The sequence below is a fragment of the Brassica rapa genome, chromosome A02 (assembly GCF_000309985.2).
Source record: "Brassica rapa cultivar Chiifu-401-42 chromosome A02, CAAS_Brap_v3.01, whole genome shotgun sequence".
Taxonomy (NCBI): Eukaryota; Viridiplantae; Streptophyta; class Magnoliopsida; order Brassicales; family Brassicaceae; genus Brassica; species Brassica rapa.
The window spans coordinates 5,125,033-5,148,571 of NC_024796.2; the positions used below are offsets into that span (position 1 = coordinate 5,125,033).

General features: G+C 32.9%; 3 protein-coding genes across 4 annotated transcripts; 1 reads left to right on the top strand and 2 right to left on the bottom strand.

Moving 5' to 3' along the window:
- Window positions 1-39: 39 nt before the first annotated feature.
- Window positions 40-1,053, top strand: LOC103851526 (nucleolar protein 58). 2 transcript variants are annotated; one of them, XM_033284339.1, is made up of 2 exons: window positions 40-756; window positions 790-1,053. In XM_033284339.1, exon 1 carries the CDS (start codon window positions 163-165, stop codon window positions 718-720), a length of 558 nt encoding a protein of 185 aa, XP_033140230.1. In that variant the 5' UTR covers window positions 40-162; the 3' UTR covers window positions 721-756; window positions 790-1,053. The 2 variants fall into 2 exon arrangements, with proteins under 2 accessions (XP_033140230.1, XP_033140229.1); XM_033284338.1 differs by having other exon boundaries at window positions 41-762; window positions 796-1,053.
- Window positions 1,054-2,890: 1,837 nt separating this feature from the next.
- On the bottom strand, window positions 2,891-5,472 carry LOC103851527 (laccase-17). Its single transcript, XM_009128380.3, has 5 exons — window positions 5,074-5,472; window positions 4,832-4,983; window positions 4,383-4,756; window positions 3,335-4,306; window positions 2,891-3,266 (listed from the first exon to the last, which is right to left on the bottom strand). Exons 1-5 carry the CDS (start codon window positions 5,161-5,163, stop codon window positions 3,136-3,138), a joined length of 1,719 nt encoding a protein of 572 aa, XP_009126628.2. The 5' UTR covers window positions 5,164-5,472; the 3' UTR covers window positions 2,891-3,135.
- Window positions 5,473-7,360: 1,888 nt separating this feature from the next.
- Window positions 7,361-21,556, bottom strand: LOC103851528 (putative respiratory burst oxidase homolog protein H). Its single transcript, XM_009128381.3, has 13 exons — window positions 13,489-21,556; window positions 12,965-13,127; window positions 12,718-12,880; window positions 11,329-12,132; window positions 11,118-11,216; window positions 10,882-10,997; window positions 10,618-10,720; window positions 10,398-10,507; window positions 10,098-10,257; window positions 9,832-10,005; window positions 9,505-9,633; window positions 9,046-9,124; window positions 7,361-8,898 (listed from the first exon to the last, which is right to left on the bottom strand). The coding sequence occupies exons 1-13, from the start codon at window positions 13,931-13,933 to the stop codon at window positions 8,789-8,791; spliced, it is 2,655 nt and encodes an 884-aa protein (XP_009126629.2). The 5' UTR covers window positions 13,934-21,556; the 3' UTR covers window positions 7,361-8,788.
- Between the last annotated feature and the right edge of the window lie 1,983 nt (window positions 21,557-23,539).

Here is a 23,539-nt window from a genome sequence, read left to right on the forward strand (position 1 = left end):
TTACAATTAGGTTACAAGTTATAATATATAACCTTTTATTTTTGAGGTTTTTATTTCACCTTTTATATTATTTTATTTTTAAGAAGGTTTAAATTTCGACAATTGTGTAAAGTCGGGTTAGAGAGAGAGATTGCCCTAATTTTGTGTGGAGAGCAGGCGGCGATGAAGACGGTGACGGGAAGAGTAACGAGTGAGAAACCGATCTCTCTCTCAAAGGCGGCTACGCTTCTCTCAAGCTTCGTTTCCTCTGAGACAGAGGCCTCTCAAGACGTTGCCGCGTACCTCCGACGCGCCTCAGCTGCCTTCACTGAGCTGAAGAGCTTCCATAGAGAGATTAGATCCACCAAGGCAAAGGACGAGCATAATAATCCGAGTGTCGAACTCGAGGATAAGAAGAAGAAGAGCAGAGAAGAAGAAGATGTTGTTGAGGAGAAGGTGATGGTGAAGGTGGAAGAGGAGCAAGGGAAGAAAGAGAGGAAGAAGAAGAAGAAGAAAGGTGATGAAGATGTTGTTGAGGAGAAGGTGATTGTGAAGTTGGAAGAAGAGAGGAAGGAGAAGAAGAAGAGAAAGAAGAACAGAGGTGAAGATGTTGTTGAGGAGAATGTGAATGAAGAGAGAAAGGAGAAGAAGAAGAAACGGAAGAGCGATGATGGAGAGATTGGTTCTGAGGAGAGAAAGAGCAAGAAGAAGAAGAGGAAATCAAAGGAGATTGATGCTTGAACTTGCCTCTACTTTTGGTGATCTTGGAGACAATTTTGTAGTGATTTATTTTCAAAAGTTTCGGGTAAGTGTAGTCTAATGATGTCCCTAAGATTGAGAAAGATTTGATTTTGGTGACTCTTTGTTATAGTCTTTAGTTATCTTCAATGGAGTTATTGCCCTCTGTACCGTTACTATATCTGGAAGATCCTTGATTGCAAAGTTGCAAGCTTTTTAGATTTTGGATCTTGAAGTCGCATGTTTTTTTTATGTAAGGACTCAGTTCTGTTTAGGCTCTTGAAAGTCTGATGCTTGAAACGCATAGAACCGCATAATTGCTATGGAGTTAAAGTTCTGTGTATCAAGGAAGGAGGATTTAATAATCCTGTTCAGTTCAACTAAATTAGTGCAAGGACAGATAGTCAGCAGATCGTCGTCTGGTATGTAAGTTTACATGCTTTTTTGTCTATTACAGCGCTTCTTTTGTTCTGTTAGCAGAACATTTGCTTTCATATACATTATCCAATGTGAAGTTCTTGAGAATGCCAAATAGTGTTGGTGGGTGGGGTGGAGAAGCTTCTTTTCAGTCTTGTCTGTCTAACAATATTCAATAACCCTTACCAGGTGTGTATCTCCAAATGGCAGTGCATGGATTCATTAGTTTCTAATCATTCAGCTTCATACTTATTGATAAGAAGGCTACTTTTGAGTTCACCATACTCTCAGCTTATTTAGAGTCTTGTAAATCCCCAAGGAAGACCTATGAGCGCACAGCAAGGAGAATCTCAAACGCAATAGTGCAAAAAAAAAGGCGCATTCTAGCACCAAAGCAGTCATTTCCTCATTAAATGGGAACTGGTATCACGCTTTGTTTCCAAGGCCAAATAAAAGCATATTGACTACTTAGTAGGCATGGGCATTCGGGGTCCCAGTCGGGTTTCGGTTTTATCCATTCGAGTTTCAGTTTTTCGGGTTTATCAAAATCAACCCCATTCGGGTTATATAAAAGTTCGGTTCGGGACCGGTTCGGGTTTTATCGGGTTCGGGTCGGGGTTAGTAAATCTTCAAGGAACCGGTATAACCTATTGTACTTTCGGGTTCGGATCCCAATCGGTTCTTCGGTTTAAAAATATCTCATTTGTACATATTTTGTAGCTAAAACATAAATGAAATCGGTTCTTCGGATTTAAAATACATGATTTGTACATATTTTAATAGCCAAAACATAAGTAAAATCGATTCAAAATAAGAAAAAACATCAAACAAAGATAAACATAGTTAGTGATAGAAAGAAGACCAGATAAATGAAATCATAAAACAAAAACTAAATTCTCGTGAAATGAGAAACATTATTCAATGAGAACAAAACCAAAATCTAAAAACTTCAGGCTTCAACCGCCACATTCCAACATCAACATTCATGTAATAGATGATTATTTTAGAAGTTCAATAATATCCAGAAGTATTTTGGATACATATTAAGAATTAAGATCATATTTGGTAGAAGTTATTTTTGTGATTTTAAATGTTTCGGGTTCTATCGGATATCCATTTAGGTCCGGGTTCGGTTCGGATAATACCCATAACCCAAAATACCAAAAAACAGGATCCATTCGGTATTTATGTCGGGTTTGGATCGGTTCGGATTCATTTTTATCGGATTGGATTCGGTTTGGATTTTCGGGTTCGGTTTATTTGCCCAGCCCTACTACTTACAAAATACTTAACATCATTAATACTACTAGTCTTACCTTCTCTGCTTCGTAAGAAGAATCAAATTCAACAAAGCCATAGCCCACATGCTTACACTCGTGGTCTACAATAAGGCGAACAGAAACAACACTTCCAACATCTTCAAAGAAACGGATGCTGAGGATGAAATATCATCAGTCATGAAAAACTTGAACTTGCTCCGAGAAGAAGGATATCAAAAGTGCTACTTACATCTGTTCTGTTTTAGTTGTTTGCGGAGAAAGATTGGCAATAAGGAGTACTTCCTGAAACTAACAAGCAGAAAGCACGACTATATATTATATATATAGTGTTTTTTTGAGTTTTCTTTTAAATTTCATTTTCTTATACTTATCTTTCTTAAACGTTTGATTTCGACAGTTGTGTTAAGTCGCTTAGAGAGATTGACTGCTGATCTTCGAGCTAAGTTCCGATGAAGACGGTGACGGGAAGAGTAACGAGTGAGAAACCGCAACTTTTGCAAATTAAATTGTTTATGTATATATAGCATGGCACACAGATCTACAGTTACAGAAAACAGAACTTTGCAACAGAAACATAAATTGACCTCATGTCAAATTATTGAACAGGACTTTGACCTCATGTCAAACTGATGAATATGGCCGTAAACAAAAAAAAAAAAAAACAAATACATGAAGCTTGGAAGAAAGAAGAGACAAGAAACAAAAAAGATAGCAAGATTTATCAGCACTTGGGCAAGTCTGCAGGAGGAGGAAGCAGTTTCTGATCAGGCTTATCTCCATCAAGAACAAGCCAAGCCATCCTCAGACCCCAACTGGTATGCACTTCCAAGTGACAGTGCATGAACCACACTCCTGTCATTACATTTTCATATAAGATTAGACTAACATAAAAGCTATATTTCTTTGGTTTATAGTGTTACCTGGGTTGTCTGCAAGGAATCTAATGGCAGCCCATCCACCAGAAGGCACACCAACCGTGTTCCTCTCTATCGGATCAACAAGATTAAACTTCTTAGGATCATTCTTCGGGTCAAAGTTCCCAAACCCTTGGCCAACGACAAAGAAGTTGAACCCATGAAGGTGAAGAGGATGGCTCTCCGCCCCAAGAATGCTAGTGTCCTGCATCACAAGCTCAACGCTCGTGTTATACCTCAGAACCATTACGTTCGTCCCGGTGCTGACCATGGTGTTGTTAGGCGGAGTGCCTGTGTAGTTAAAAGGAACAATGGGACTCCACGGGAAGTTTGGTGAATACACTCCATTAGATCTCCCAGAGTAGTGAGATTGAAGGAGAGCCTTCGTTGGTAGTGTGAATGAGATGTTGCTGATGGATGCAGCAAACATTGTGGTGTTGGTAGGACCCTGGCACGTCTGGTTGTTCTTATGGTTACAAGGGTTAGTCCCCAACCCCACCGTGAAAAAGAACTTCCTATCAACCTCCTGAGGCACGTTCGCCGGGAACTTCTGGCTGTTCAAGCTACGCAGCTTGTTGCTAAACTTGGTAGCGAAGTTTGTATCGTTTAAAGCGGGGAGCACCGGTGTGAAGAGAGGTAGATTCTTTATATTGGTCTTTGAATGTTTAGGCTGTTCGTATTCTAAGATGCCTGCGACTGTAGTGTTATCGAAAGTCCCTTGACCCGTGGCGTATGGTCTAGCGGTCATGAAGAAAGAGGCGCTAGGGTAACTCGGTTTGGTCTTGAGCAGGACGTTTGTGGTCTGGCCAGGAGCGATCAAGATGGTGTTAGTCTCGAATGGTTTGACGTAGACGGCATCAGCTTCAACGACTGTGACCGTGTGGTTTGCGATGCTGAAGAAGAGCTCGTCATTAAGTGCAGCGTTGATTATCCTGAGAAGGTATGTCTTCCCTGCCTTCACTCTCAGTCTGAATGTATCTGTTTTTTTAACATCATTGTTGGTTATTATATTTTATCAAAACCATTATTAGTTGTAGTAGGAATCAACACTTACCTTTAGCTGAGCAGTTGTATAGTGGACCAGGAAGACCGTTGATTGTGTAAGCATCAGAGACATTTGGACCACCTCCTGTCAGCGTTGCTTGGCGGATGATTGCCTCAGTGTCTGCGTTGAACCACTCACCAAAGACCATGGGGACTTCTTTGTGAGGTTTGGGGAACGGGTAAGGAACACCGTGTTTGGGAAGAATGATGAGAGGACCATAGACCGTTGCTCTGAGCCATGAGATGTGAGCATGGTACCATAAAGTGCCTCTTTGACCAACAATGGTGTAGTTGTATACATAGCTTTGCCCTGTCTGGATAGGACATTGGGTTATGTAAGCTGGCCCATCAGCCCAACCAGACCTTAATTGCCTGATCCCATGCCTGAGATTTTCAGGTGTTAGTAATCAAACATTGCTTCTTAATGGTGCTTCAAAGTGTTTCAAAGATTATTATTACCAGTGGAGAGAGATATTGTTTGGGACATGGTTAACAACTTTGATCAGAAGCTGGTCACCTTCTCTAGCTATAATCTTAGGCCCTGGGAACTTCCCGTTTACAGAAACAAGACTCTTTGTGTGGCAAAGACGTGTCACGTTGTGCATTTTTATCTGCAAAAAAATATGAAACATCTTATCATCATCTGCAACCTTTCATGTGTAATCCCAACATTTTAACAGAATAAACAAATCTTTACATACGTCCAGCGTATAATGCCTAGTAATCCCAAATGCAGGTTCAGGAAGAAGAAGAACACAAGAGAACACAGAAAAGAGAAGCCAAGACGCCATTTGTTATATATCCTTAGGAAGTTTAAGTGGGCTGGTAAAGGTTACTTAATACTCTGCCTCTGCCTCTGCCTCTGCCTCTGCCTCTGCCTCTGTTCTTTTTTTTTTGTTTTTCTGTGTGGATTCATTGTTTCAACATTTAGTGTATATATATAGGAAGGAAAGTTAGGTTCTTGCTTGAGCAGGAAATATGGAGAAAAAAAATTATAGTAGTTGTTTATGTACAAACAAAAAGATAATTGGTAGAGAAGTCTATGTAATTCCAGACTCTTGATTTTGACTAGCTGTTAGAGCATATATGAACAGCTTATCAATGAGTGGTGTCAAAGATAAGTCAAACTCTTTGACCCTCTTAAACCCCTCAAAATCTCTTAGTTTCATTTTCAAGATTATGGCATAGAATTAAATATGAAATGCAAAGTTGTCATTTATAGTAACTTGGACCAAATGTGGCAGTTGATATCGTTTGATAGAAAACTTCTAGAAGGGTAACTTTTGTCGTTAGCAGTTATGTTTTTACTGTAAATGGATTTCATCATTTCATAAGGCATTTTAATTTTTAAGTGATTAGTACTTCATGTGCTTATTATTTATTTAATTTTGTTTTGCAGGTGGGAACTTTTGTAGGAGTTCAATCGACGTGGAGCTAGTCAGAACATTCGTAAGCTAAAATTGCTTTATGGATAAGCAAAGAGAGGGAGATTGTAGCTATCATAGAAGGTCACGATTAGGGTTAGATATCAAAATCCATGAAGGTTATTGTCAATATATCGTGGATTACAAAAACATTGAGGAAACCTCAAATTAAGGTTGGCTCTTTTATTTCCCAAGCAAGTGACCTAACTCCCTTTTAAGTTCGTATCCTCAAAGGCATGCCACTTATGCATGCTTCTCCGACACAAACATATACTCCTTTTATTTCAGATTATTTGTAGTTTTAGACTTTGACACACAAATTAAGAAAATATTTAATTTTATATATTACTAGATAAAAACATCATTACCAATATACCTAATCACATTTCAATTAATTAAAAATAGATAAAAATATAAAATCAATAAATTGTGCATTAAAATTATAAAACGATAGTTGTTTCAAACAACGACAAGTAATCTGAAACGGATGGAGTAATATTCATATTTATTATTGCAATAATAATGTATATATGGGATATGTTTGCTTGTTATTCGTCTTTCATATTTATAATTTTGAGAAATTTACAGTCAATTTACAATCGAAATATGATGTAGACAAGGTTGCTGACAAGTAGGTTTCAACTTATCCCGTAACTATGAGAAGTCGGTAATTAAAATATATAGTTTTTCTTTATAACATCTTGAAAATGATTTTTTTTTTAAACAAATGATGTAGAAATGTAGTTCAAACCATTTGTGAGTTTTTACAGTTATGTCTTTAACAATATTTTAGTTGGTAACTCACAATCAATAACAGTAAATATAGTTATAGATATTTATTTAACTAGGCATGTTTCTGTCCCGTGACACTCGAGATCTTTAATTCAGTCCGGGGTATTTAAGAAACTATTTGTCCGGGCAATTATTTCCCAAATTATTTGATAACGAAGTTCCGATATCTCTATAACGATTTCAACTATAGTTATGATCTAATACATTAAACTAAAAATATTTGGTCTTCTAAGTATTCAGACATCAGACCAGTTTCAAACGATCTCCAATTTAAACACAATGTGTATTCTTCAACTTACCAACTAAATATCAATCTTAAGTTGAAACCTAAATTAGTCTTTGATTTACAGACAATATTAAATGAATACATATATGAATTGGTAGTCTACTAACAAGATGAAATTATTGGACTTAAAGGCAGGCTTAGACATGCTAAATTAAACACACACGCACTAGATATTTGATATTATATACTATTACTTAGCATTATATGGAACTTAAACTCAGACTTATATCTCTTAGCAAAAAAAAAAACACTTAAACTCAGACTTAAATCCGATGGCTTCTTCGTCTCTCCTTGAATTGTATTTTGGTTGGTGCACACATCCTTTGTAATGGTATCTCTTGTTCCAGTTTTGTTATCCTTGCTTAAACATAATAATTAGATTTGACATTATATCAATTAGCATTTTTCACGAATCAATACGCGTAAGATGTTCACATGATGTCAAGAGAGTTTGATTAGATTGGAGGGTACGTATTTGTATTGTACATGTTTTTCTCTTATTTATTTTTTTACATATATATTGTAGTTGCACCAACCTTGATTTCTAAGTAAGGCTACATATAAAATATAGTATAATGGATTTAGGTATGTATACATATAGTAATTAGACAATACGCATATATATGTAGATCAGTGTAGACAGTTACTAGCCACCTTTTACGTGAACATATAAAGATCCGAATAATTATAAAGTTCTCTACGAAAATATGAGTTTCCCGTAAGAGTAACCAAAATTCTACCTGCACAATTAGCGTTACATATAATCAACTCTTTTTCTTAATCTTTTTCTAAAGACTTTCTTTAATAATCTTTGAATAGAACTGATGAATAATGCTTATATGCTTTAATCAATTTTTTTAATAGCAGAGTAGTATTCCTTAGGATTATACAGTTATTGAATTCAAATATGTCCGAATCACTCTGGTTTACTTGCTGGAGGTGAAACGCTTTCGTTTAGTTAACAAGTATGCAGGTAACATGATTATATAGTTCTAATCGCCAAGGAATATTTTTAGAAGTAATGCAAATTTTGCAATAGTTGTTTGTTCGTCTATCTATTTTCACAAATCTTCAGAAAGTTACATAGAATCTATGTTATAAGATATATAAATATATATAGAAGATGGATATCTTAATGATTTAGGCTACGTACCAAACTACGTTTTGCTTAACAGGTTGGACTCTCTCCTTTACACTTCGTTCTCATGTTACCTACTCTTCTGCACATTCGTTTTGTTTTAAAAATGTTAACTATAGCACATTCACACTAGTACTCAAATCTGTGTTATGTTTGAAAAAAAAAATCTACGCTTGTGGATTTGTCTGGTGAAAATTTAAACCTTGAGAAAACTACAGTAGCAAAACAAGAAACATATATTAAAACAAAACTGTCGTACATATGTTATGTCACGAAATAGAAACCTTTCCTAATATCAAATTGCATTTCCTATCCATACATGAGGGGTACGTTAATTAAGAAAAAGAAATCAAAATCAGGTAGATTAAATAGTTAATTAAAACTAAATTATAATTCTATTTTTAGTATTTTTTATTTGTGCACCTTAATTTTGTATATGTAATATTAGCTTATTAAAAAAAATTGGTTCCAAAAATAAAATGAACATTTTGAAATGTCCATTTCTGAGACTTTTGGCAACAATCAAAAAGATTACTAAGAGAAGAAAAAGAAATTAAAGAACAAATTCTTGATATTCAAACAAGTTAAGCAAAATATACTCGAGGTTTTTGCTTAATCAAAATGTTACTGTACATTTTACGGGATGATTACGTTACATTATGTCACCAACTAATTACAATGTGATCATCAAAATCGGCTTCTTTAGTTCAATAATAGTAATAAGATTAGTTTTGGTACGTAAAACTTAACATGCTTGCCAAAAAATGTAGTTTTGGTTAAAAGTTTTCCTTATGGAAAGTAAAACGAGTGGATGACTCGAGACTAAACTCCTGACAAAGATCTCTAAGTGGTCGAACCAGTGTTGGACTTCCACAGTAGAACACGCCTGAAAGAAACATGTCAAGAATTGCATGCAGATATAATCATATAAATAAAATAGTTTTTAAGTAAGAATTTTCAGAAACTTTATGAACAACATAATGAACTTTCAGAAAATAAACAATAAAAATAAGAATTGCTAACAAGTGATTACCTATTCGACATGCTTCGTGTTTGCTTGACAATTCAGAAAAAACCTTCCTCCAATTGGGTCTTGCAAAATGTGTTCGTATCTGAATTGTATTTTAAGAAGTTAAAATTTAAAAAAAAATTATTAAATTATTTTCTTTTTGCTAAATAAAATAAATTATCAAGATACATGTGTAATTATTGCCTAAGAGTGCTTAATCCACACCAACAAGTGTCATTTGGCCTTTATATGTTTAAGATTGGACTAGTATTTTTGTCAACGATTGAAGTGATTAATTCTCTTAACATGAACACTTTCTTTTCTTAATCCCTTCAAATATTTAGTTAAGATACCGTACCGATTGAACTATATAAAATGGCAAATAATTATATACTTTTTAAACCCAAAAATGCTAAAGCGACAGCTAGAGCGGACACCTCGTTTTTGGTGATTTATGATTATAAAAAATTGAAAACTTATTACCCGGCTTTCGGAGACGATGTCAACACCATTCTTAGCATGTTGAAGTTTCTGAACCATAGCGATTAGGGCAGATCTTGCATCTCCTGCTTCGTACATGCTTGTTAAGTAGTTATGCATTTCAATCACATGCTGCCAAAAAAAATAAAACAAATAGACTTTTACATTTTTTTTTACAGAATTTCATATCTGAAAACCTTGAAAATAGTTTATGCTTTTTTATACCTACATTTTTATGAAATGAGAATGTTGAAACTGTTTCAGTTTTTCATGTATGCATTTAACTTGTAAATATGCATTAAACAATAAAAATTAAGATGGATAACTTACGGTTTTATCATACTCGGCGATGTCATCCATAACTCCCTTGAACCAATCAAAGGAAGCTTGTTCTCTTGTCACCCAAAAAAAATATGCTCTCTGAGGAAACTTCTTGCCTCCACCACCACTAATACTATCACCTCCTACGCTCTCTCCTCCTACACTTCCTTCGTACTTTTGCCCCTATATTTTCCAATATTCATAATATAGTCCCTCTTTTTCCATCTTGTTCAACCTCACACAATTATATGGATAAAAATGTTTATACTACTTACAACTTTGGGAATCCCGGGTTTTAGATGGTTTAACATGTCTTTCAATATGCTTATGAATGGAGTTGCTCCAATCCCTAGTCCAACCAGCAAAAGAATATCGAACTTCTGATAATTTTGTGCTGGAGCTCCATACGGTCCTTTGATGAATATCTTTGGGAACCTGGTATGAAATAAATTTTATTTTATAACATGCCTTTTACACTTTTGAGGCACCCAACCATACATATAGGTATATAGAAGAAAAAAACTGATATATAATAGCATTTTAAGTAATTGTTAGTTTATTATATTTTCACTTACAAGACTTGTGATTCTTCAAAGTGGGGATTTGCACCTGTTGCTCTTGTTTCCATCCTCATAAGACTATTTGGTTTAGGCTTTGCGGCTGCTTGAGGAGGGGGCTCGCATGTCTACAAACACAATAGAAATAATAAAATAGTTGAGTATACTTGAGTATAAGTAACATGAAAGACAAATATCATGATGGCTATACTGAAAATAACGAGTTACAAGAAATTACCTTTGCGAATGTGTTCCTAAGTTCAGTTGTCCAATCACCTAAGGCTCTTATGTGAACACTTAAATAGTCATCTCCAGGTGCAGAAGTGATGGAGAATGGATGCCTGAATAAGAATAACAATAATCGATACTACTATTTAGTATTAACCTTATAAATATTATGGTTTAAATTATTTTATTGTTGAATATAATTAAATAAGTTAAAATCATAATTCTGATTTAAATTTTAACTTATAAATGCATTGACTGTTAATATTTAGATTACCATTCGAATTGTGAGAGGTCAGGACACTTGACAAACATGTACATGCCACTTTTGTATTTGAACGCGGGAGGTTTGGTCACGTAAAGTGCAAGAACGTTTCCCGAATATACAATAGCCTATAATAAGATAAACGAAAATAAATATATATTTGAAAAATGAAAATATGTGTTTTACTTAATATTGACAATATAGTAACTTTTTCTTTTAAAAAAACAAATAGTAACCCTTTTGATTACCTTAATCACGTGGACACGATGGCTGTGGTCTTGAAGAACACGTGAGAAAAGCCTCTCACTTGCGTAGAACAGCATCGGAACGGCCACGTACATCCATGTCTGCATTTCCATTTATCAACAAATTGAAAAACAAACAAACAAACAAACAAACAAAAAAATGAAATGCAGAATTAAGTTATTTTATATTAGTGCATATATTAGTTTCAATTACCGTTTTCTCGTACCAAGGCTTCTCGATGATAAGATAGTAACCATGAAGAATGAGCAGAACATAAGCAAGAATCAGCAAATGATGAGCATACCAAAACGCATTAAACCCAGCAAGAACGCTAAACGGTTTTGGCAACTTCACTATGTTCCTTCTAAAATAATGCATCGCGAGCGTAAACGAGAATCCCATGAAAAAAATCATAAAAACTCCAGTGATTGACACTGACGTCATCATCAAACCAAGATAGCTCGGTTGCGTGTGTCCCAAGGCAGATCCAGCATACTTCAAGAACACGTCGTAAGAGCACGTACTTAACCTAGGATAGTTACAGAAAAGGTGTAGCAGCGTGTGTAGCAATGCATGGAAGGCGATAGCATACGCAATCACCTTGTGGAAGTTAATGTTGTCATCGAATGGGATCATGCGACTCAAGAACGATGACCTAAGCATAGTCAGGGTTTTCCTACAGACTGGGACCAAGATTAGAGCCATGTTGAATTTAAGCGTTTCCGCCGAGCCTTTAGCGGCGCAAACGCAGCGTCCGGTGATGTTGTAGAGAGGGCTTCTCATGAATTCGTTGTACTTCCACATGAATAGATAGACGTTGATGAGGAGCCACAAAGTGAGGACCCATATTTTCTTCCAGTTCTCGTGCATTAACTCTGTGGTCACCGAAACGTACTTGCTCATTGGCGTCCTGTACCGCTCTGGGATCATGGCTCGAGTCAGCGTTTGAGATTTCTTCATCTTCTCCGTATCAGCGTTTGACACCATCCCTGTTAAGAGCACTTCTAACTGCCACATCTGCTTGATATAAACTATAAAATGGTCAGAACATAACTCTATGTTTTGAGATAAAGCGAAAAATTAGAAAAACACAAGTTTTTCGGAAGAACGATAACCCTAGACATGGCGGTTATGGGCATACGTAAGTAAAATGTTGGTCTATGATCCCTAAAATTTTAAAAATGATTTACATTAACATAGACCTCCAATTTGTAATGATTTTTTTATTAAAACTTTGACTAAATTGTTTATTAAATCCGGTTAATGTTAATTAGATATACCAGTTGGTTTAGTTTCCTTTTGCTAAACCGATGTAATATATAAAGAATCCCATGTAACAAACTTTGATTATCATACTAATTCATTTTACTCAATATTGTTTATCCAGAATCTCATGAGCTATCTCTAGAACAGACGGCATATTCAAAAAATCTATTTGTATGAATCTGCAATAAGAGATGATAAATTTGATAAATAATTGTTCCGATAATCACGATAATTTTTTGGATATTTATATGTAATAGTACGTTGTTAAAACTATTCTCTAGACTTAGACGCTAACCAAAACGGATATAAATTTTGAAAAAGAAAAGAAAGTTAAACCTCGATGTATCCCTTGTGATCAGGATCGAGTTCTTCCATGATCAAAGAAGCGTAAGCGGCAGCATTTTTTTTAAGGTTCCCTAGGCGGTTAGCGGCTGCGCTCAAGACAATGACTTCTTTCACTTCATCTTCCGTGAGCTTCCCATCTCCGTCCTTGTCACACCTAATCAACAACCACAACCGCAAATTTTTAAACTAACCACATTTAGATATATGTGAAAACGTATAAGATTATATAAGTAATTACATGTCGAAGAATATCTGGAGACGACAATCGAGATCTTTCTTGATCATGTCTTCCCAAAACAGCTTAAGTTGTTCTTTGTCAATACCACTTTCTGTCTCTATTTGCCTTCTCCGACCCAATGCCTCATAAACTTCTCCCGCAAACTCCATTGTATCTCCCATTCCTACCAATATATGCACTATCGACGTTATACATTTTATTTCCTAACAAAAAAGGTGATAATATAATGCATGGAATGAACATTTAATCTAATGCATGGAATTAACCTTTACACACACACAAATAAATGAAAATCAGATGTACATATCCATTGGTATTAGTCTGCCAAGCCCCAAAGCCGGCCATGAGTATATCAAAAGAAACATTCGCATATAGCCCCAAAATATTAATGGTTAATAATTTTATATCACCTGACTTCTAAATAATTTAAAAATAATATATGTTTAGCAATAGTTTCAAACTCCATAAATTTCAGGGTTAGTCCTGTCCAAGCCCTATCAATTATTGGTAGTTTCGTTAATTACCAATGCATACGCCGAACTTCTCTTTAGGCAATTTGCCATCAACAGAAAACTGATTAAACCGGTTCTCAATAGATCTCCATGAATCTCTTTCCTTTCCCGTGACCGTCCGATCAAGGAACCGTAAGCTCTGGAGTCCCCTAGCAGCGCTAGATGTTGTCCTCTCTACTCTTTGTGGACCCTTCTTTGGAAGGACCGCGGCACCTGGAGGGCCCAGGTTACCGCTTTTCCTCGTGCTTGGCGAGCCAAGATTACCGCTCTTTCTCCAGTTCGAAACGCTCAACGTGCGGATTATCGATCCCACACCCCTTGACGCAGTCTTCTTCAGACCACCTTCGTTCTTCTTGACGTTAATGTCTGGCTTTTTGGAAGAAGTATCACCCATTGTATCGATCTCTACACTCTCTAACATCCATTTTTCATCGCTAGGACTGTTATTTTTCATCATTTTTTCTCCGGGACCAGTAATTGATTAAAGAATCGTCGGAGATCTTATAATTCTATCTTATTTCCTATTAGTTTGTCTTGTTTTTTTTTCTGGTTTAATCGAATTATTCGACAAGGAGAAAAAGTAGGAGAGGCACTGATTTTTGAATCGTTTGTATATTTTTATGTTTATTTAGTTAGGAATGATCAATACGCATGAAGTGATTACTAAAAATAGAAAGTCCTGAGGAAAGCATCTCTTCAGGTCAACCACACAGACGACCAATCAAAGACCTATAAAATCAATTTGACTTATTGTAATTAATTCATATATATATATAAAAAGTCATTTCTTTCCCCCGTTTGAGTTCAGTTTCCAAAATTGTTAATAACAATTAGCTCAAAAGAATGAATCTCAAGAAGAAGAAAAACACAAATACAAAATTAAACGCCATGATTAGCGGTTGTATAACCAACCAGGACCTCCCATGACAAGATATAACGGTAGCTCAAAATTCACTTCAAAAATTAGGGTTATGATTTAGACTAGCATATCGAGTAAGTAATCTATAAAAAAATGTCTACTGATGATCTTGTAAGAAAAATGTATATTATTGATCTTATGATTTGATACAATTGTGAAGAGCGGTAGGATATATGAAAATAAAAGAGTACAATAGTAGTTAGAATATAAGCTTGATATATAAAACTTGGATCCCCTTCTCATTTTCCTTGGCTCTTCTTTTATAGGTGTTGAAAGTAGATCATAAGAGCGACGTGATATTCGCTGGGTATCAGATGCCTTTCAAATTACATTTACTGTCTTGATTTCGTTTACATTTTGGTCCGACAGTTCAGCTTGGTGCTAAGTACAGCTTAGAGTGGGTTCAAAAACATATATACTTTTTTACCGGAAATTGTTGACACTAAACCGAGTTCTTACACTGGGTATGAAGTGGGGGTAAAGCCCGTTTCCAACATCGTACATCATCACAAACAATCTTTGCAATGTCCGAAACAATAGAACTGGAGGCACGAGAAACCAAATCAGTGGAACAGTTTGTGACAAGGGGAGAACTCTTAGGCTTCGAATGTTACGAACCGTACTGCCCCGCACTACAGTTAACAGTAACAAAAATATATACATATACCATATATCTATACATTTTTATAACTGTTAAAACCGCACCGCAGTTAAACCGCTTGTCCCGCACCGCTCAAACCGCAGTTACCATTTAGAGCCTTAGTCTCTGAAAATATGTTCTAACAAATAGAAAGTTGATAATCTTAAAATAAATTAAACCACAGAGGCGCAGTTTATATAATATCTCCAAACTATCTTTTATTTAATATGGTTAACTGGAAATTTCTGGTTATATATAAATCTTCCCCTATGCTCATGTGCAACCTCTATCATCACTAATAAGTAAAAAGTATAGTGGCGGATGGGGTAATACCTTATGTGTCTAAATAAAACAATTAAACACCAAATGGAAAAATAATTTAAGTGAGATTTCAAGACTTGGATTTATAACCAGTCTTTTGATGGGCTATTACAAAACCAAACAATGTATAATAAATTCTAATCACAGCTGATTATCTAGATATTAATCATCTTTGAATCGGTAAAGTTATTGACACCCAAAGAAAAAAAAAGTGGTCAATATTATTAGGGATTATTTTCCAAATAATCAAAAAGAGTAATTAGATTTTTAGCGAGAGATTAAAGAGAGAAACGAAGAGAGCGAATATTTTTGGTTAAATAGTGAATTTGTGTTTTTATGTATATAAGGGGCAGTTTCTCATACTAATATTTTGGACCTAGCACCTTCATCCTAAAAAAAAAATCAGACAAAAAACACTACTAATATTTTAATATGAATTAGTTATAATTAATTTTTAATTAAAGGCCTCTTATAACTAATTGTGAGAAGTACCTCGTGAATATGTCAGGAATATCTAAAAAGTTTTCAAAATTACTATTTTCACATTACAAGATATAATATATTTTTATTCTGATAGCTTTTCTTAATGAAGTCAAAGTTATGGACAGCCTTAAAACATCTCTAAGAACAAGTTTAAAACATCAAATATAAAGTTTTATATATTCCAAGAGCAACTTCAAAACCTCAAATTTTAGTGTTTTGAACAGTAAAATTTTAAATTTGAGGTTTGACTGTCAAAATCTTATATATTAAGTTTTATAAATTTTTTTTCATTTCTACAGTTATGTATCTTTTAAATAACCATGTTAACTTTTATATTTGTCATTTTAGTCCTTATAATTGATATTTTCTAAATATTTTGCATAATAATTGTTAGTTTCGATAAATTTAAGCTCATAACCTATGTATATTTAATAAATGTGTTTTATATTATTTTGACATTTATTAATTGATCTTGTGTTTGAACATTGTAAAAATAATTATATTGAGTAATTTGGTATTTCACTAATAATTTATGATTTAATTTGTGTTTTTATAATTCTCATTTATTATAATATAATGTTAATACTGTTTGTGATACTTTTTAATATATATTTTATTATTTATAAATGTTTGTAATTTTTATTATCTTTAATCAATCTTAAGGACTATAATGCAAATATTTTTAAAAAAAAATCAGATGTAAGGTTTTACCACTAGAGAATATCAGATTTGAGGTTCACTCAACTGTAAAAATAAGGTTGATTTTGGAGATTCTCTTATCATGGGCGATATTCCCGTCACGATGGATTTAGTAGTCCATACTCGTACAAGTAGGTCAAAAGTTGTACCATAGAGATCTCCCATCTCCTGCCGGTGACAATACCATTGCTGAGAAGTGCGATTTAGAGTGTGGTAGCCAACGATGTGTGTAGGAGCGTTGTACAGCGACTCACGTTTTGGAGTAGCACGAGAAACCGTACGTTTAGTACGACTCGGACAAAAATGCTTCAGATTGTAAAGGTTCGTGTTTCATCACGATGGATTTAGTAGTTGAAACAAAACCAAAAGAATATGGGACAAGATTTTTCCGATAATTTGATATTGAAATCACATATTTTACTATATTTTTACTTCCGATTTAGTTAGAATGTTACAATATACTTTATTCATTTGTTTATACTTTGGTGTATAATATAAGGCCGTTAAGTAGTGATTAAACCAAACGTAAAAATGCCTTGTCGTTTGTCAGCTTTTCCCTATTTATAAAGCGTTGTGTTCAGTGTTCCAATCATATGACGGATCTATTAGCAAAACAAGCTTGCTTACATGTACTAAACTCAAGTTTCGATATGAGATTAAAAGCGTTGCGACATCCCACAAAAAAAAAGATGTTCCTCTAGCCTTATGTACATTGTTCCAATAATAATGGTTCTTTATGTTCACAAGCTTAGTGTGAACTTACCAAATTCTATATAGGTAAGATATATAGATATAAAATAGCGGATGTTATCAAAATCTGTTACATTGCATCTTTAACAATGCTCACGCTACGCAACATCAACCTGTCGTGTCAAAGTAACATATATCAATATTTGAAATAAGCTAGTCAACCGAATAATTCACGAAATCGTGGATTTAACGCATTAGAGCATGATTAATAGGAGGTTCTTAATTAAGATGAAGTTCTTAAAAGAATATAAGAACTTGTCTTTTAAAATTTAACTAAGAATAAGAATCAGCTTTTAAATATCTTATTTAAAAGCCGGTTCTTAGTTTTTTAGTTAAAAGTTAAGAGACGGTTTCTTATATTTCGCTAAGAACTTCATCCTAAGAACTCTCTATTAATCATGCTCTTAGTATTGTAACATCTAAAAAATCACACACGTCGCTATGCTCAGTAATAATGTATTCACTTGACGAACAATAAAATTGATATGATATTATTCAATCTTAAGTGTTTGTTTTGCAATGTGTCGCACTTACCTCTCTTCTATGGACATGTTCGTTTCTCCATCTGGATGAGCCATCTGGATGGAGATGAGAGATCTGTACGTTTAGACACTAAAAGTGCAACTCATTCAGATGGATCATCCAGATGACTTTCAGAAATTTAAACGTAATTTTAAAATTCAGCTGGCTGATCCAAATTGAACCATCTAGATGGAGATGGTTCTGTCACAAATGATATAATGTTTATTATACCCCTGATGTAATTCACAAATTAAAACCTAAACATAACATCATTTTGTCACATACAAAAAATAACAAAACCACAAAACACATTTTCCTGTTAAAACCTAAAACGCATTTTTCCGTCCAAACCGTAAAATGTGTTTTCCCGTCAAATCGTAAAACGTGTTTTTCCGCTAGTTTTCTCGTTAAAACCTCAAAAAATGTGTGTTTCCCGTAAAACTGCAAAATCTCGTTTTCTCGCTAAAACCAAAAATCATGTTTTCCCACCAAACTCCAAAAAAAATTGTTTTCTTGCCAAAACCAAAAATTGTATTTTCCCGCCAAAATCGAAAAATCTCTTTTTCCGCCAAAACCGAAGTTACAATCAGTTTATGATTAATATTTTTTTTTAGTTTGAAACTTTAAAGTTTTTTAAAATATATGTTTATCAATCTTTTTGTTTATTAGAATTTATTACGAGGGTATTCTAGTAATTTGTTTACTAAACTCATCTAGATAGAAATATAAATAAAGAAACAAACACAAGATCCATCCAGATGAATCATCTAGACGAGCCATTTGGATGGACAAACAAACAGTTTTAAAAATCTAAATGGATCAACTGGATAGATCATACAAATTGATCATCTGGATGGAGATGAAAGATGGTGAAACGAACAGCCCATATCTCGATTTTCCTTTGCAGTTTTCAACATAACAAACACGATGTTGAAGACCCAATTATACAAAAGAAAAACAATGTTGTAGACTGTAATAAGTTATATTTTAAAACAGTATATATTTTAGTATATGTAAAATTTGTCTTGAAAACTTTTTCACTTCATAGAAGTTTGATTATCTCTTTTGCCTTCTTTTATATATCTAAGTTTACAGATTTTTTTTTAGATATTTTTTTAGCCTATAAATTTGAATCTCATAAGCATACTTCTTTCAGCAGATAAATTTGATGAAAAAATCTATAAACATAAGTTCATAAGAAAAATTAATATTTTCGTTTTATTTTATTATATCTTTGGCAAATCAGTTTAAATAAAGAACCAAGAGAAAAAATTAAAAGACTAAAAGGTGAGGGAAGGGAAGAGAAAGAAAAGGACAGTAATGGGGAAGGCTTATCTTAGAGAAGGTGCATTTTGCCACACCAATCTTTCTTTGTCACTGTTAGTCAACTTCGCACCTCTGTTTCCTCCCTTCAAATTTTCATTTTCATTAAGATTTGACATTGATCATATGTATGTACTTGACATGAACTAGTGCTTTCAATTAAAGAAATTCGTCTGGGTATAACACATACATGTATATATTACAGTTAGATGATAAATACATGAACATGAAAGTGAAATAAATAAAATGTTTTTAATTTCAAAGTTACTACGCATTTTCGCATCCCGCTGACTTTCGAAATAAAAAGAGGTATCATTACGTTCAAAGCCTAACTTTTTTTTTAGCCTAACCCATTTTACCTGTTTTGGAAAGTTACTTCTTCATCCTGTTCTTAATTTTGGCCTTAAGGTCTTCCTATATCTAGCATAATATCTATCTCGATATATACGTCCACCCATTTATAGATAAGTGTAATTTGATCATTTTTTGTGTGGCTACTATACCATTTAATTATCTGACAACTTGAAAAACAATATTATATGATAAAAATAATTTCTAAGGTAAACGAAAACAAAAATCGAAATAACAAGTTAAGAGAACTCTTTCTGAGTCTTAGGAAGGGTTTGTTCTCATAGGTTAAATTACATCAAAGTTGAGGTCCGGTAGCACTGGATCCAAAAAAGTGGTCATGTGTGATACTAGATGACTTTGTATATAAGTGTGGTTGAATCCTATGGGGTGAAAATCATGTACTCCCAGTTTGATTAATATAAAATTGATGTTTAAACCAAAACAAAATTCAAAGTTTCAATGTTTAAATGACGATGTAGATGAAACGACTGAGTAAAGATACAATAGAGAATATGTGAAAATGGTGGAGACGCTATTGTGCTTGTTGACCTTTTCTCCTTTCCAAAAGATTGGACAAACGCATAAGAACACATGCACGAGTCTTAATTAGTAAATTTAAAAAATAAGAAAACAACATGATGGGATCACTTAAAAACATCTAAATCACACCGTCCTATTCTTTGATTTGTCATGAACACACTTTTCTTTCAACCAAGAAGAGTAACCCTACACATTTCCTTTCTTTTGATCATAAACTCTTTGTGCACTCATTGCCTACATTTATGCTATTATCATTGCTTTCTATAGGCATGGACTATATAATTTGCATATTGCCATTAATATTTTGTACAAAAATAACTTATCGCGTTGTGTAGTCCCGGACCCGCTGATCACTTTTTTATTAAGAGTTCACTCAAGTAATGCAGTACTGCAGATTCGATCGAAATCAGGATTTATGTGGACTTGCATGTGGTAGCCACTAGACTAATATTCCATTGGACAAAGAATACACTCAGTAGGCCAAACGAAAAGAACATGAAAAATACTTATATAATTATATTATATGTACAACATATTACATATTACATAGCTAACACTTACATTTTTGTAGTAATACTATGAAAAGATTTTACAGTATACGTTATCCATGTCTCTTTTCTTTCTACAAGAGAATTCAAAATTCAAGGTTCAGCATGCATGCTATGCTGGTGTTTAACATGATTTAATCAAATATTAATAATCAGAAAAGTGAAAACTCAGATAACATAGCTAATCATTTTTTTTCTTACAATAATTAAGCGTAAATGGTGATACACGTATTTCCTACGTAAATCACCATTTAACTTTAACATATGTGATCAGCTATCAGAAATTTGTGTGCTATTAGAGATTATATCGTTTAAAACTTTATTACAAAAGGTTAAAGCGCGTGTTGTCTTCTTTTTTTTTAACATTTAAAGCGCGTGTTGTTACCCAAATTTTCTGTGGTACAGTTGTCCTACACGCTTGTACATTATAACCAAGTCAAAAGTTCGTAAGAAGTTGAACGTTTAGCTTTCGTTACTTCAATTGATATTTTTTATTTTTTTGTTAAACAAAGTTGTTACGATCATTCTAAAGTGTTGAAACAAAATCAGTCAAAATTTGGTAGTGATTTATACTCCTTTAGTGATCGATCATTCAACTCATGTTTTGAAATGGGTGTTGTTCTCCTAATTATCACAAACTATCCATATTTGTTATGGTGTGATATGTCCTTTTCACCTCTTATTCTACTGCCACCATCTAGATACTGATCCGACCGACCTTAAATTCATATCATAGACGTAGTGTTTAGTTCATATTTATAGGATGTATCTATACTATTATTTGCAAACTAAATTTTTAGAATCGAGCTATCACGTTAAAAGTTAGAGTGGTTAATATCGTTTATACTCTTAATGAATAAAATGTATAACTAAATTAAAAAATAAAAACGAAATTTTAATTGATTTGATTAGATAATTGATTAAAATTAATAATAGTAAGAATTATCCAAAATCTGAAAATATAATTTTAAAAAGAGATAATTTATGTATATATTGTATTGCTATCTGAAAAAAGTTAAAAACATGAATTATATAACTAAATATTAATCAAATTAATTTCTTAATTATAAAATTAAAAATAAAATATTGAATTATCCAAAATCTAAAAAATATAATTAAAAAATATAATTTATTTATATATATATTGTATTGTTATCCGAAAAAGTATTTTAGTAATAAAAAGCTAAAAACATAAATTATTTTTGAAATCGAGTTCTCACGTTAAAAGTTAGAGTGGTTAATATCGTTTATACCCTTAATGAATAAAATGTATAACTAAATTAAAAAATAAAAAGAAAATTTTAATTTATTTGATTAGATAATTGATTAAAATTAGTAATAGTAAGAATTATCCGAAATCTGAAAATATAATTTTAAAAAGAGATAATTTATGTATATATTATATTGTTATCTGAAAAAGTCTTTTAGTAAAAAGTTAAAAACATGAATTATATAACTAAATATTAATCAAATAAAATTCTTAATTATATAATTAAAAATAGAATATTGAATTAACCAAAATATAAAAATATAAAAAAAAATCTATATATATATATATTGTATTATTATCTGAAATATAATTTTAAGTAAAAAGTTAAAAACATAAATTATATAATTAAATATTAATCAAATAAAATTGTTACTAAAATTATGAATATAGTATACAAATAACTTTTCAAAAATTATGAAAATGTTTAAGTCCGTATCACGGGCAAAACACCTAGTTTATTTATTAATATGCAGGATATATATTTCAAATACATCATTTCACATCATTTGGTATAGTTTTAACAACTATAGTTATCTGTAAATTTTCAACTACTATATAAAAATATACAAAAATTAATATATATATCCCCAATTCGTTCGTAGACTTGTAGGTTTCCTGAACCGTTGACCTTGTTAAAACTACAAATAATTATAATCTTTGGGTGTCAAATAACCAAAGTGGGGTACTGAAGACAGAAGCTTGCCAAAGTAAACCAATAATTTTTCCATGGTGATATAAAGCAAAACAAAATAAAAATTATTACAAGACACAGACAATTCTTATTGGATCGTTAAAACTTGAAGTAGTTATGAACCAACCGTAGCATGAAACGTTTAGTTTTGGTACATTATGCAGCAAATTTACCATCATATGGAAAAAGTCTTCGTTGTCATCGACTGATCTATAAATTTTGCTTTTGCATGACCTTTCCCATCAACTTGTGGCGATTTTGCCTATATAAAATGTGTTTCTAGTTAGTCTCGCAGTACATCTATCTACTGTAGGAATCGAGAGATCCTATGTCCTCGTAACGATTGCGAATTATTATCTTGTCTCCTCTTTATGTGGGACACATTCCTATTGACTTTTTATATTATGTTTTGAAATGTCAGCAACGTTGCCTAAAAATCTCTAGCAGTAACTGGTAGATACATATGTGAAAGAATGGGACAATGTAATACGTTATTATGTATCTCTCTCTATCTAATATGGATAAACAAAGTATCCGTAAATTTTGATTTGTTATTCACTTCCAATCGAACCAAAAAATCTGAATATTTCTAACTCTACAAAGCAAAACAAATATTAATAGACAAAAATCGTAAAACAAAGTAAATCATAAATCCTAGACTCTGATCCAATATATTATATATATATATATATATACAGAATTATATACATAAATTATAGAATGATTATATTTTATGTAAGTTGTACAAAAAAAATATTCATTAAATTGATTATTTTAGTTATTAGAGTTTTAAAATAAATAAATCTTATTTTTTTATAAAATAATATTATTCTATATTAATTTTAAAATTTTATTTTATTTGAACGGACCGAATCGAATATCTAGTCAAAATATAATTTTTGGACATCTTAACATTGGATATATGATTGGCTACGATCGAATAAAAATGGAGAGTTGGTGATCCGGATGAAATTGATATGATCATAAATATCTCCAAAAATCTAGA

Coding starts and splice junctions, on each gene's coding strand:
- LOC103851526 (XM_033284339.1), top strand. CDS start 163: ATGAAGACGGTGACGGGAAGAGTAACGAGTGAGAAACCGATCTCTCTC.
- LOC103851527 (XM_009128380.3), bottom strand. CDS start 5,163: ATGGCGTCTTGGCTTCTCTTTTCTGTGTTCTCTTGTGTTCTTCTTCTT. Junction 4,984..5,073: donor CTAGGCATTATACGCTGGAC/GTATGTAAAGAT, acceptor ATTTTTTTGCAG/ATAAAAATGCACAACGTGAC. Junction 4,307..4,382: donor ATACAACTGCTCAGCTAAAG/GTAAGTGTTGAT, acceptor TTAAAAAAACAG/ATACATTCAGACTGAGAGTG.
- LOC103851528 (XM_009128381.3), bottom strand. CDS start 13,933: ATGATGAAAAATAACAGTCCTAGCGATGAAAAATGGATGTTAGAGAGT. Junction 9,634..9,831: donor TCGCCGAGTATGATAAAACC/GTAAGTTATCCA, acceptor TTTTTTTGGCAG/CATGTGATTGAAATGCATAA. Junction 8,899..9,045: donor ACACGAAGCATGTCGAATAG/GTAATCACTTGT, acceptor TGTTTCTTTCAG/GCGTGTTCTACTGTGGAAGT.